This window comes from Herpailurus yagouaroundi, unplaced genomic scaffold, assembly GCF_014898765.1.
Source record: "Herpailurus yagouaroundi ecotype Mexico unplaced genomic scaffold, PumYag 198, whole genome shotgun sequence".
NCBI classification, from domain to species: Eukaryota; Metazoa; Chordata; class Mammalia; order Carnivora; family Felidae; genus Herpailurus; species Herpailurus yagouaroundi.
Window position 1 is genome coordinate 32812045 of NW_024412429.1, and position 13213 is coordinate 32825257.

Below are 13213 nucleotides of genomic sequence, written 5' to 3' on the forward strand. Positions count from 1 at the left end.
AATCAGTAATCAAATACCTCCTAATAAGCAAAAGTCTAGGGCCAGATGGCTTCCCAAGGGAATTGTACCAGACATCTAAGAAGAGTTAATACCTGTTCTCCTGAAACTGTTCCAAAAAACAGAAATGGAAGAAAAAATTCCAAACTTATTCTACCAAGCCAGCATTACCTTGATTCCAAAACCAGACAAAGACCCCACTAAAAAGGAGAAACATACGTCAGGCTCTGGGCTGATGGCTCAGAGCCTGGAGCCTGTTTCCGATTCTGTGTCTCCCTCTCTCTCTGCCCCTTCCCCGTTCATGCTCTGTCTCTCTCTGTCCCAAAAATAAATAAACGTTGAAAAAAAAATAAAAATAAAAATAAAAAAAAGGAGAAACACAAGCCAGTATCTCTCAGGAACATGGTGGCAAAAATTCTCAACAAGCTACTAGCCAATCAAATTCAACAGCACATTAAGAGAATTATTTACCATGCAGGCAGTGCCGGGATGGCTCGGTTGGTTAAGCGTCTAACGCTTGATGTCAGCTCAGGTCATGATTTCACAGTTTGTGAGTTTGGGCCCTGTATCAGGCTCTGGGCCTGCCGGCGTGGAGCCTGCTTGGGATTCTGTCTCTTATTCTCTCTGCCCCTTCCCTGCTGGCGCTCTCTCTCTGTCTCTCTCTCAATAAGCTTAAAAAATGAAAAAAAGAATTATTCATCATGATCAAGTAGGATTTATTCCTGGGCTGCCAGACTGCCAAAGTGGTTCAATATTCACAAATCAATCAGGCTGATATGCCATATTAATAAAAGAAAGGACGGGGCGCCTGGGTGGCGCAGTCGGTTAAGCGTCCGACTTCAGCCAGGTCACGATCTCGCAGTCCGTGAGTTCGAGCCCCGCGTCAGGCTCTGGGCTGATGGCTCAGAGCCTGGAGCCTGTTTCCGATTCTGTGTCTCCCTCTCTCTCTGCCCCTCCCCCGTTCATGCTCTGTCTCTCTCTGTCCCAAAAATAAATAAACGTTGAAAAAAATTAAAAAAAAAATAAATAAAAGAAAGGATAAGAACCATATGATCCCCTCAAGAGATGCAGAAAACATTTGACAAAGTACAGCATCCATTCTTGATAAATCCCTCAACAAAGTAAAGATAGATGGAACATACCCCAACATCATATATGAAGGCCATACATGAAGGATCCACAGCTAATATCATCCTTAATGGAGGATGAGAGGTGTTTCTTTACAGTCAAGGAATGTGGCAGGGATGTCCACGCTCACCATTGTTATTTAGCATCGTCCTGGAAGTCCTAGCTTCAGCAATCAGACAATAACAAGAAATAAAAGGCATCCAAATCATCAAGGAAGAAGTCAAGCATTCACTCTTCGCTGATGACATAATCTCTATGTAGAAAACCCGGAAGACTCCACCAAAAAAAAAAAATTTGCTAGAACTGCTGCGTGAATTCGGCAAGGTCACAGGATACAAAAGCAATATACAGAAATCTGTTGTATTTCTATACACCAATAATGAAGTAGCAGAAAGTGAAATAAAGAAATTTAACCCCATTTACAATTTCACCAAAACCCATAAGTTATCTAGTAATAACCAAAGAGGTAGAAGATCTGTACTCTGAAAACTATAGAATAGTTAATGAAGGAAATTGAAGAGGGCACAAAGAAGTGATAAAGCATTCCATTCTTATGGATCAGAAGAACAAACATTGTTAAAATGTCTATACTACCCAAAGCAATCTACATATTTAATGCAATGCCTATCAAACCACCATCAGCATTTTTCACAGAGCTAGAACACACAATCCTAAAATTTGTATGGAACCACAAAAGACCCCAAAGAGCAAAAGCAATTTTGAAAAGGAAAAGCAAAGCAAGAGAAATCACGATTCTGGACTTCAATCTATATTACAAAGCTGTAATCATCAAGACAGCGTGGTACTGGCACAAAAACAGACACATAGATGAATGGAACAGAATAGAGAACCCCCACAAATGTATGGCCAACTAATCTTTGACAAAGCAGGAAAGAATATCCAATGGAAAAAAGATATATCCAAGAATATCCAAAAAAGAATATCCAATGGAAAAAAGCCTCTTCAACAAATGGTGTTGGGAAAACTGAACAGCAACATGCAAAAGAAGGAAACTGGACCACTTTCTTACACCATACACAAAAATTAATTCAAGGGGCGCCTGGGTGGCTCAGTTGGTTAAGGCTCAGGTCATGATCTCGCGGTGCGTGAGTTCGAGCCCCGCATCGGGCTCTGTGCCGACAGCTCGGAGCCTGGAGCCTGCTTCAGATTCTGTGTCTCCCTCTCTCTCTGACCCTTCCCTGTTCATGCTCTCTCTCTGTCTCAAAAATAAATAAATGTTAAAAAAAAATAAAAAAAAATTCAAAATGGATGAAAGAGCTAAATGTGAGACAGGAAACCATCAAAATCATAGAGGAGAACACAGGCAGCCACTTCTTTGACCTTGGCAGTAACAACTTCTTACTAGACATGTCTCCAGAGGCAAGGGAAACAAAAGCAGACATGAATAATTGGGACTTTATCAAGATAAAAATCTTCTGCACCACAAAAGAAAGTAATCAACAACGTTTAAAGACAACCTATGGAATAGGAGAAGATATTTGCAAATGACGTATCTGATAAAGGGTTAGTATCCAAAATCTATAAAGAACTTATCGAAAAACACCCAAAAAACAAATAATCCAGTTAAGAAATGGACAGAAGACATGAATAGACATTTTTCCAAAGAAGACAACCAGGTGGCTAACAGGCACATGAAAAGATGCTTAACATCATTCATCATCAGGGAAATACAAATCAAAACCATGATGAGCTATCACCTCACACTATTAGAATGGCTAAAATTAACAACACAGGAAACAACAGATTTGGTGAGGATGTGGAGAAAGGGGAATCCTCTTGCACTGCTGGTGGGATTGAAAACTTGGAAGTAGCCACTCTGGAAAACAGTATGGAGGTTCCTCAAAAAGTTAAAAATAAAACTACCTTACGACCCAGCAATTGCACTACTCAGTGTTTCTCAAAGCATACAAAAATACTGATTCGAAGGGGCACATGCACCCCAATACTTATAGGAGCATTATCAACAGTAGCCAATCTATGAAAAGAGCCCAAACGTCCATAGACTGATGAATGATAAAGAAGATATGGTATATATATATATATATATATATATATATATATATATACACAATGGAATATTACTCAGCCATCAAAAAGAATGAAATATTTTCATTTGCAATCACATGAATGGAGCTAGAGTATATTATGATAAGCAAAATAAGTCAGTTAGAGATAGACAAATACCACATGATTTCACTCATGTGTGGAATTAAAAAAAACAAAACAGGTGAACATAGGGGAAGGGGGGAAAAAAGAGAGAGTGGCAAACCATAAAGACCTTAACTCTAGGGAACAAACTGAGGTTTGCTGGAAGGGAGGTGGGCAAGGGATGGGCTAAGTGGGTGATGGGTATTAAGGAGGGCACTCGTGATGAGAAGTTATATAGGTGTTTTATATGTAAGTGATGAATCACTAAGTCCTACTTCTGAAACTAATATTACACTATATGTTAAGTAACTAGAATTTAAATAAAACTTAAAAAAGAAAAAGAACAGAAGACTTTTAACAGTCGTAACAAGTATGAGTTTTTTTTAAAAGCTGCTTCATCATTTTGTAATTGTACCTTAATCAACACTGTTCTAGAGGTCTTAGCACAATATGTTAAGAATAAGGAATTGAAAGCCTAAAGGATTGAAAAGGAGGAAACAAAACCATAGTTACTTATAGATAGTATTATTAACCACATAGAAAATCCACAAAAATCCACAGAGAAACTTTTAAAATAATAAGAGAATTCAGCAAGTTGCCCCATTCTTCCTGGTCTAAGAGGGTTGATGAGAATTGTTCTTCTAATCACATTTTTGTGAGGGAAAAAAGAAAAAGAAAAACAATGGATGGTAAGGCCTCTTCTCAGTGGCTGGAATGTGAGACAAATACGAACTGTGACGATCTCAGATTTTCCTAAAGAGCTGGAGGACACATGTCCATTTTTCTACTGGAATCATTGTGTGGTTGGGATCAGCTTCCTTAGGGCCACCTGAAATGCAACAGGTCAGCTGCATTTTTATAGTCATTATGTAATAGCGGACTTAGGGACCAAAGGTTCAGATGATGACAACTTAGGCAGCAGAGACTCCTGAGAGGATAGAGGAGTGGTTTAGGCTTATTAAGCTGTTAGACTTTAGAAAGCAAGGGTTTGTTTTTGCTTTTTTCCCCCTCTCTTAAGTATTTCAGTCCCAATTCCCTTGAGATTAATTGATAAATTCTAGAATAGCACCATTCACATACTGCAGGTCTTCTATTTCCATATAAACATTCACAGTGGTTAGAAAAGAAACAAGGAAATAAAGGTCCTGCTAGAAGGAGTTTGATTAACAATGGCCTCATCTACAATACAACAGGTATGTGGAGAAGGGATTAAGGACAGACCTGTGTGTTTTCTCTTTCCTGAGGTTTTGTTAGGAAGTAAACTGTCATTCCTATTATGCAACAGCATTATTCATGACCTGATTCTTCTTTTTTGCATTTTTGCCATGTGCAGGGAGAATGTGTAGGAATATAAAAGATAGTAGGTGCACAACTCAATATGAATTTTTAATAAAAGGCAGAGTCTTTTTATTATGTGAACAGGATAATATGTTGCTCTGCAGTATAATACGTTTCTTGGGAAGAAGATATAGCATTCTGGAAAGTGTTACCTCTTCACAAATGGCTGAGTAAATTATCACTGTCATTAACCTAAGTGAAGCAGAGGATTAAAGCAGACCTCAGATTTTACATACAACCCCAATCCTTTATTTTTGTAGGAAAAATATGTTCTGGTGAAATATATTCTTGAATGTCCATCCCAGCAAAGAAGGAAGAAAGATGAAAAGAAAGTCATCTTGGTAGTGTTCTTTGTACGTCAGGCATTGTGCGAAGGCTGTTCATGTGTGTTATTTAATATGTTAAGATTCATTACCATTGAATATTTGATAGAAATTGAAAAACTGAAAGAAAACAAAAGCTTGGATAAGGGCAGAATAATTCCAGAAAGGTAGAAAGAATGATTGGCAGGAAGAAGGACTTTTAAAGTCTGTTAGAAGTTGAAAAAATGGTTGCTAAAGCAGAGGAATGTTTAATATGGAAGCACTTACCAATTTAATAAGGTAAAGAGACAAAAGATTACATTAGAAAAATCAGAAAATACTTTATTATTGCAGACATGGTCTTGCAATTTAGTCACTTTCTCAGGAGTGTAGAAAGTACTTTTATTTTTAACAATACAGTGGAATAAATTTTAGGCATGGTGTTTATTAATTATTCGTGAATGTGCAAGCAATTCATTGTGTTCTGCGTCTTTAGTCTTTGTTCTTCTTGTAGATATACCAACAATGGAGAAAAGATTATGCTTTAATTCTATTAACATCCAGGTAGCTATATATGCTTATATTAACAGGTTTAAAATTTTTTTTAATTCATTTTGAGAGAGAGAGAAAAAGAGAGAGAGAGAACATGCTCCAGTGGGGGAGGGGGAGGGAGAGAGGGAGAGACAGAATCCCAAGCAAGCTCCATGCTGACAGCACAGACCCTGACATGAGGCTTGAACCCACGAACCATGAGATCATGACCTGAGCCTAAATCAAGAGTTGGATGCTCAGCTGACTGAGCCACCCAGGTGCCCTGGTTTAAAAAAATTTTAATGATACTTGAAGAATATAGTCCTGAAAGAATTGTTTTATGCATTTAGCATTCACAGACTATCACTGTAAAAGATGTGAAAGATGTGACCATTGAAATGTTTGAATTGTTGATGGATGTCACACGCAAGAAACGTGCCAAATACACCATACAGGACAATGATGCTTAGAGGGAAGTTACTTAAAAGTCCTATTTGATGAAGTCATCAAATAGTCATCCACTGTGCCCCTTTCTGCTCTGTGGCAGGGGTATGAGGAACACCCTTCAGGACGTATACTAACATACACATCATGCTCTGCATTTCAAAGTACTTTATTAAGGTTCCTAGAGCTTGTTGGCTATGTAAGTTTCCTGAATATTAAAGGGAGGTGAGCTCTGCACCCTATGATCTGAAGCTTAGAAGGATTGAGTATGACTTTCAAAAATGGACAGTAAGCTGATTATAATAGGAAAGTCACTAAACCAGGAACACAAAAAGTTTGCAATTAAACCCTAAAATGTATTGTCATGGAGTTGCCTTTAGCACAAGAATACTCTGGTGTGTGTGTGTGTGTGTGTGTGTGTGTGTGTGCCATTTTCATTAAAATGAAATTATTTATTTCTCTTAGCTTTCCTTTCTAAGAAGTAAAGTGGCTTAAAAATAAGCCAATAAAATAGAACTTTCCTTTCTATTTCATAGTACAGCTGACCCTTGAACAACTTGGGAGTTATGGGCACCAAGCACCCCTACTCAAGAATACATGTATAACTTTTGACTCCCCCAAAACTTAACTACTAATAGCCTACGTTGACTGGAAGCCTTACTGGTAACATGAACAGTTGATTAACACATGTTTTATATGTGATATGTATATATGCTGTATTCTTACAATGAAGTAAGCCAGAGAAAAGAAAATGCTATTAAGAAAATCATTCAAGGGGAGCCTGGGTGGCTCAGTCAGTTAAGTGTCTGACTTCACTCAGGTCATGATCTTGAGTTTGAGACCAGCTTTGGGCTCTGTGCTGACAGTTTGGAGCCTGGAGCCTGCTTTGGATTCTGTGTCTCCCTCTCTCTCTGCCCCTCTCCCCCTTCTCTCTCTCTTTGTCAAAAATAAAAATTAAAAATTAAACAGAAAAGAACATCATTAAAAAGAAAGACTACATTTAGACTAACTATTGAAAACAATCCACATATAGGTAAATCCATCTGTGCAGTTCAAGCCTGCACTGTTAAAGTATTTTCTTCTGTGCTGATACTTAACTGGTAAGCACGTGGGTGACTAAAGCAATTGGGTAAAAAACTTGGTCCCAAAAGGGGGGGAAATTCCTTGCCTATTGTTTTTCCCTTCTACCTTCTTTCCTATGAGAATGTCAGGCTGAACGTTACATACGTAATAGAAACCGCTACAGTAGCTGCTAAAACTGAATGTAACTTGTGAACCAGTGGTACACATTTAAAAATTTTGGGGATGAAAATGTTTTGGCAAAACTGTCTTTCAAGAATAAGTCTGTCGTTTCTGTAAATAGTCGTTAGGGCATGAGCTGGCAGAGACCCCAAATGCAGTTTGGTAGCGTTCCTCTGTGGTTGTAAACAGTCGTGTTCCTCCTTCTCTAACTTTAGCTCCATTGCTAAAATGTGTCCCATCTCACAGTTAGGCTATTAGTTCTGTCTAGGTGGAGATAGAACCCCAGAGTAGGAAGGATAAGTAGGATATAATTGCTTTGGATTCAACACTTAGAATTAGTTGGAGAATTAGCATCCAGAATATCAGTTGGAAGGTGAACAGCCAACTCATGCAACTCAATATCAAAAAAATTAAAAAAACAAAAACAAACAGAAAGAAAAACAACAACAACAACAAGCCCAATCTAACTAAAAAAATGGACAGAGCACTGGGTATCATATGTAAGAGATGAATAGCGCTGGATTCTACTCCTGAAGCTAAGACTACATTGTATGTTAACCAACTAGAGAATAAAAAAATAAACAAAACAAAATAATAAAAGAAAAATGGGCCGAGGACTCGAATAGACTTTTTGTTTTCCCCCAAGAAAACAACATACAGATGGCCGACAGGCACATGAAAAAATGCTCACTATCACTAAAGGAAATACAAATCAAAACCACAATGAGATACCATCTCACGCCCGTGAGAATGGTTATTATCAAAAAGATAAGAAATGACAAGTGATGGGGCGCCTGGGTGGCGCAGTCGGTTAAGCGTCCGACTTCAGCCAGGTCACAATCTCATGGTCCGTGAGTTCGAGCCCCGCGTCAGGCTCTGGGCTGATGGCTCAGAACCTGGAGCCTGTTTCCGATTCTGTGTCCCCCTCTCTCTCTGCCCCTCCCCCGTTCATGCTCTGTCTCTCTCTGTCCCCCAAAAAATAAATAAACGTTGAAAAAAAAAAAAGAAATGACAAGTGTTGACAAGGATGTGGAAAGAAGGGAACCCTTGTGCACTGTTGGTGGGAATGTCAACTGGTGTAGCCACTACAGAAAATAGTACGGAGTTTCCTCGAAAAATTAAAAACAAAACTACAATATGATCTAGTAATTGTCCTTCCAGGTATTTACCTGAAGAAAAAAAAAAAACTTTAATCCGTAAAGACATATGCACTCCTATGTTCACTGCAGCATTACTTACAATAGTTAAGATATGAAAACAATCTAAATGTCCATTGATAGATGAATGGATAACGATGTGGTCCTTATATTTACACGGAAATATTATTCATCCTTAAAAGAGAAAGAATCTTGCGATTTGCAACAACTTGGATAGACCTTGAGGGTATTATGCTAAGTGAAATAAGTCAGGCAGAGCCAGACGAATGCCATATGGTTTCATTTATATGTGGGACGTAAAAACCAAAACACGTGAGCGAATAAAACAGAAACCGATTCACAGATACAGAAAACAAAAAAACAGAAACCGATTCACAGATACAGAAAACAAACTGATGGTCATCAGAAGGGAGATGGGTGGAATGGACAAAATTGGTGAATGGAATTAGGAAGTACAATCTTCCAGTTATAAAATAAATAAGTCATGGGGATATAATGCACAGCATAGGAAATATACTCAACAACATTGTAGCAACTTTGCCTGGTGACAGATGATAACTAGACTTATTGTAGTGACCATTTTATAATATATAAATATCAAATCACTACACCTGAAACGAATAGAGTCTTGTATGTCAGTTATTCTTCAACAAAAAGAGAATCAGTTGGAGAAAGCTTTTAATTTCAGATCTGCACTCATTCTCCTCCTGCAGCTATCTTAATTGCTTTCTTTATTTTTTCTTTTTAAAATCACTGCTTAACTTTGAGAAAAATGGGAAAGCTCCTTGACTACCTACTGGCTAAGACCACTGGCTTGGGGGCAACAGTGAAACTAGACACCCTCCCGCCTCCCACTCTATCCTCTCCCCAACCCTCTATTTTCTCTGTTATGTTCTGGAGACCCTGAGTGACTTTCAAAAATCTTCAACCAACCTCGAGCTCTTCCTTCACCTTTTCTTCTGCTTATAACCGGCTTTCTTTCTTCTGTTTAAATCCCACTCACCCACTGAGAACCAAATGGAAAGTCCCAACCTCACCGGAGCATTCTTGTCTACCCCAGCCTGAAATTCCCTCACCCATTTCTTTTACCTTTGCACATCTTGCTTAGGCTCCTTTTAGATCAGTTAATCTCCACAGTTGGTTTTTATCTGTGGTGCAGAGTCATTTAGGTTTTAAGTTCTGCCTCTTCAGTTGTTTTGTAGAATCTCTGAGGCCAAGGACTAGCTCAAGCTTTCTTGTTCCTTTCATTGTGTCTTGCGTGTTGTGGGCACTCTGTAAACAGTTGTGGCTCAGTGTCTGATGGTGCTCACAGGGGCTGAGAATTTATTGGTTTATCTGTTAGTAACTGGTCAGGTCTGATATGTGTGAGGTCCTTGATGGCCACAGACTGTCGGCAGTATTAACAGTTATTCTTTTTGTATTAGTGTTTTCTCCCCCAACGTACTTTAAAAAAAAGGAAAGTTATCCTAATTCATGAACATGTTACCTTCCAAATATACATGGAAATAGCATCATGCAGATTTTTATATGCAAAATGAAGATACTGGGCCAACACAAGGAAGGAGTGGAGATGCCTAGCTGTCCTGAAGCTCACTGACCACCTTCTCCTATAGCTTTCTCTGTGACCCACACACTGAAACTTATTCGGCTTTCATTTTGCGTGATACGCGTTGCCCAAGGCTCTGAGGAGAAGCACCATGGAGGTGTACTTGTTCTTCCCAAAGAAGTGAGAGTGGCCCAATTTTGGCCTCTGCCCATGTCTGATTCAGCTGCTCTGGCTGGTGAGATGCTGGTCAGGGCTCCATGACTGGCTGAAAAATGATTCTACCCGGTCATTAGACATCCTTAAATGATTCTTCCCCTTTTAAACAACCTTAGCATGAACAAAATCAAAACACCATGAAAATAATACAACACATGAATGAAACAATTTTCAAATAATAACAACATCCTGGTCCCACTAGGCAGTAGACTGTACTCAAATAAAAGCTGATTAAGTGTTCCGGACTTACTTGAGGAAGAAGTGAATGTATTGTCTAATATATATCCATTCTTTCTATGAACATAGGAGCATCAATTATAATAAAGTAGATAATGAACTTGTTGCTTCTTCTCTTCCCCTTCTTTCACCTCCCAGTTCTCTCTCTCTTCCTCCTCTCTTCCTTCTTTTTCATTTCTGGCCCTGGAATAAAATAAGAGCCTACTAAATGTTGGTGGTATAATTTGAATCCAGGAAAGTATAAAGCAAATAAATCATTTAAACCCAGGTTAAAATTCTCTGAAGTTGCAAATGAAAGCTAAGATAAATAAATGAGAAAGATTGTAATTAATATTTCAGCATAAATTAATTATCTTCCTTGAGTCTTCTATATTTTTCTTGAGTTGTTCTGTGAAAACTTACATAAAATATAGAATATTTGATTAATATCTGACAAAATTTCATGTGTTCTTGCTTTTTCTGAAGGAAATATTGGATTGCTCTGGATATGGAAATGGATCTTGCCCGGAAAATGAAAGGCCACTGGGTGTCCGAGCTGCTATGTATTCATTTATGGCCGCAGCCATATTCATCACGGTGTTTGGCAACCTCGCCATGATAATATCCATTTCCTTCTTCAAGCAGCTTCACACACCAACCAACTTCCTCATCCTCTCCATGGCAGTCACTGACTTCCTCCTGGGGCTCACCATCATGCCCTACAGTATGGTCAGATCGGTGGAGACTTGCTGGTATTTCGGGCTTACATTTTGCAAGATTCATTACAGTTTTGACCTGATGCTTAGCATAACGTCCATTTTCCATCTTTGCTCTGTGGCTATTGACAGATTTTATGCTATCTGCTACCCTTTACGTTATTCCACAAAAATGACGATTCCCCTCATCAAGCGGTTGCTATTTCTCTGCTGGTCGGTTCCCGGAGCATTTGCTTTCGGGGTGGTCTTCTCGGAGGCCTACGCCGACGGGATTGAGGGCTACGATATACTGGTGGCCTGTTCCAGTTCCTGTCCAGTGATGTTCAACAAGTTATGGGGGACCACCTTGTTCATGGCCGGGTTCTTCACTCCTGGGTCTGTGATGGTGGGGATTTATGGCAAGATTTTTGCGGTATCAAGAAAACATGCTCGAGCAATCAATAACTTGCCCGAAAATCAAAATAATCAAATGAGGAAAGACAAAAAAGCGGCCAAAACTTTAGGAATAGTGATGGGCGTTTTCTTACTATGTTGGTTTCCCTGTTTTTTCACAATTTTATTGGATCCCTTTTTGAACTTCTCTACTCCTGTAGTTCTGTTTGATGCTTTGACATGGTTTGGCTATTTTAACTCCACATGTAATCCCTTAATATACGGTTTCTTCTATCCCTGGTTTCGCAGAGCGCTGAAGTGCATTTTACTAGGTAAAATTTTCAGCTCACGTTTCCATACTACTGATCTGTTTACTCAAAAAGAAACTGAATAGACTTGTGTATGAGTGAAATGAGGCAAAAGCACAGGAATGTAGAAGAATAAAGTCACTTAAAGCATGTGTATATGTGTGTGCATGTGCGTATATGTGTGTGCATGTGTGTATATGTGTGTGTAGGTGTGTGCGTGATTTTGGCTACCAAGGCAAGCTTTTAGTTTCCAAGACTTGAGGGGAAAAAAAAGAGTCTTCTCTTTGAACCAAAATCCCTCTTCTTCAGAATACTTCATATACCTATTACTTCTAGGGAGAAAAGAGGAAGAAACTTGGAAGGATAAAGAGAAGACAAGGAAAAGCCAGGAATGGTGTGAAAAGAACACACAACCTTGATACTATTTGGAAGGGATCAGAGCATAAACTGAGCTTAAAAACTCCTGCTGCCTCTTACCACCACGAGCACTTTGTGTGATTCTTCCATTCGCTTTTTGTTCTTTCGTGTCTGACCGGATGTAGTTTGAAACGTCAACAGCTAATAATTATAGGCAAATAAATACAGAAATAATTTCAAACATGCATATTCTGTTAGGAACCAGTCACTGGTTAGCTGAGAGTTAAACCTTTACTAGAATTTACTGTTGTGAGGTTAAATGTTTCTTTTTTTTTTTTTTTAAGTAAAGTTTATTTATTTTGAGAGAGACAGAGAGAGAGAGCAGAGGAGGGGCAGAGAGAGGGAGAGAGAGAATCCCAAGCAAGCTTTGCACTGTCAGTGCAGAGCCCCGGACTCGAACTCATGAGCCATGAGGTCTTTATTCAGCGTCTTTTTAACTATAAGTTGAGGCCCATTAGTAACTTGTGAAGTGAAGTTAGTGGTCTGCAACCAGTGGTGTGCTGCTAAGTGTTTGACACCTGACTCTGAAAAGGAAGAAAAAAAAAAAGAAAAAAAAGCCTTGATTTGCAGAATTTGACTATAAATATACATATAAACTCAATATGTATATATATAGAGAGAGAGAGAGAGAGAGAGATTATATATATATGTATGAAAATTATGATTCCAGTACATATACATATATATATACACATACATTTATTTAGCAGAATGAATATATATTGTTCATTTAGCTGAAATCAAGCTATAAATGTGATGTCAACTGGCTCTCAGAAGTCCTGAAAAGTTAACCTGTTCTTGTCAGTGGGCATGAGAGGTGCCAGTACACCACTGGCTGCAAACAGCATTTTTCATGAAAAGCAAACAGAAGAAAATAAATAGTCTCAGAATACGTTGCTTGCATTGAGGGTAAGTAATGCCTTATAATGTTTTAATTTTAGTTATGTGAGTGTGTGTGTAAGTGAACTGCGTTCCACTAAAATATTTTGTGGTTCATTTCTTTTTTTTTTTAATGTTTATTTATTTTTGAGACAGAGTGCAAGCGGGGGAGGGGCAGAGAGAAAGGGAGACACACAATCTGAAGCAGTTTCCAGGCTCTGAGCTGTCAGCATAG

The 13213-nt window shown here is 38.7% G+C and overlaps 1 protein-coding gene across 1 annotated transcript; it reads left to right on the forward strand.

Annotated features, from left to right (window-relative positions):
- The first annotated feature begins 10787 nt into the window (after positions 1-10787).
- On the forward strand, positions 10788-11768 carry TAAR2 (trace amine associated receptor 2). Its single transcript, XM_040448640.1, has one exon. The coding sequence runs from the start codon at positions 10848-10850 to the stop codon at positions 11766-11768; it is 921 nt and encodes a 306-aa protein (XP_040304574.1). The 5' UTR covers positions 10788-10847.
- Positions 11769-13213: the final 1445 nt, after the last annotated feature.

Bases quoted from the DNA above. Each gene is read 5' to 3' on its own strand.
- TAAR2 (XM_040448640.1), top strand. From the start codon at position 10,848: ATGTATTCATTTATGGCCGCAGCCATATTCATCACGGTGTTTGGCAAC.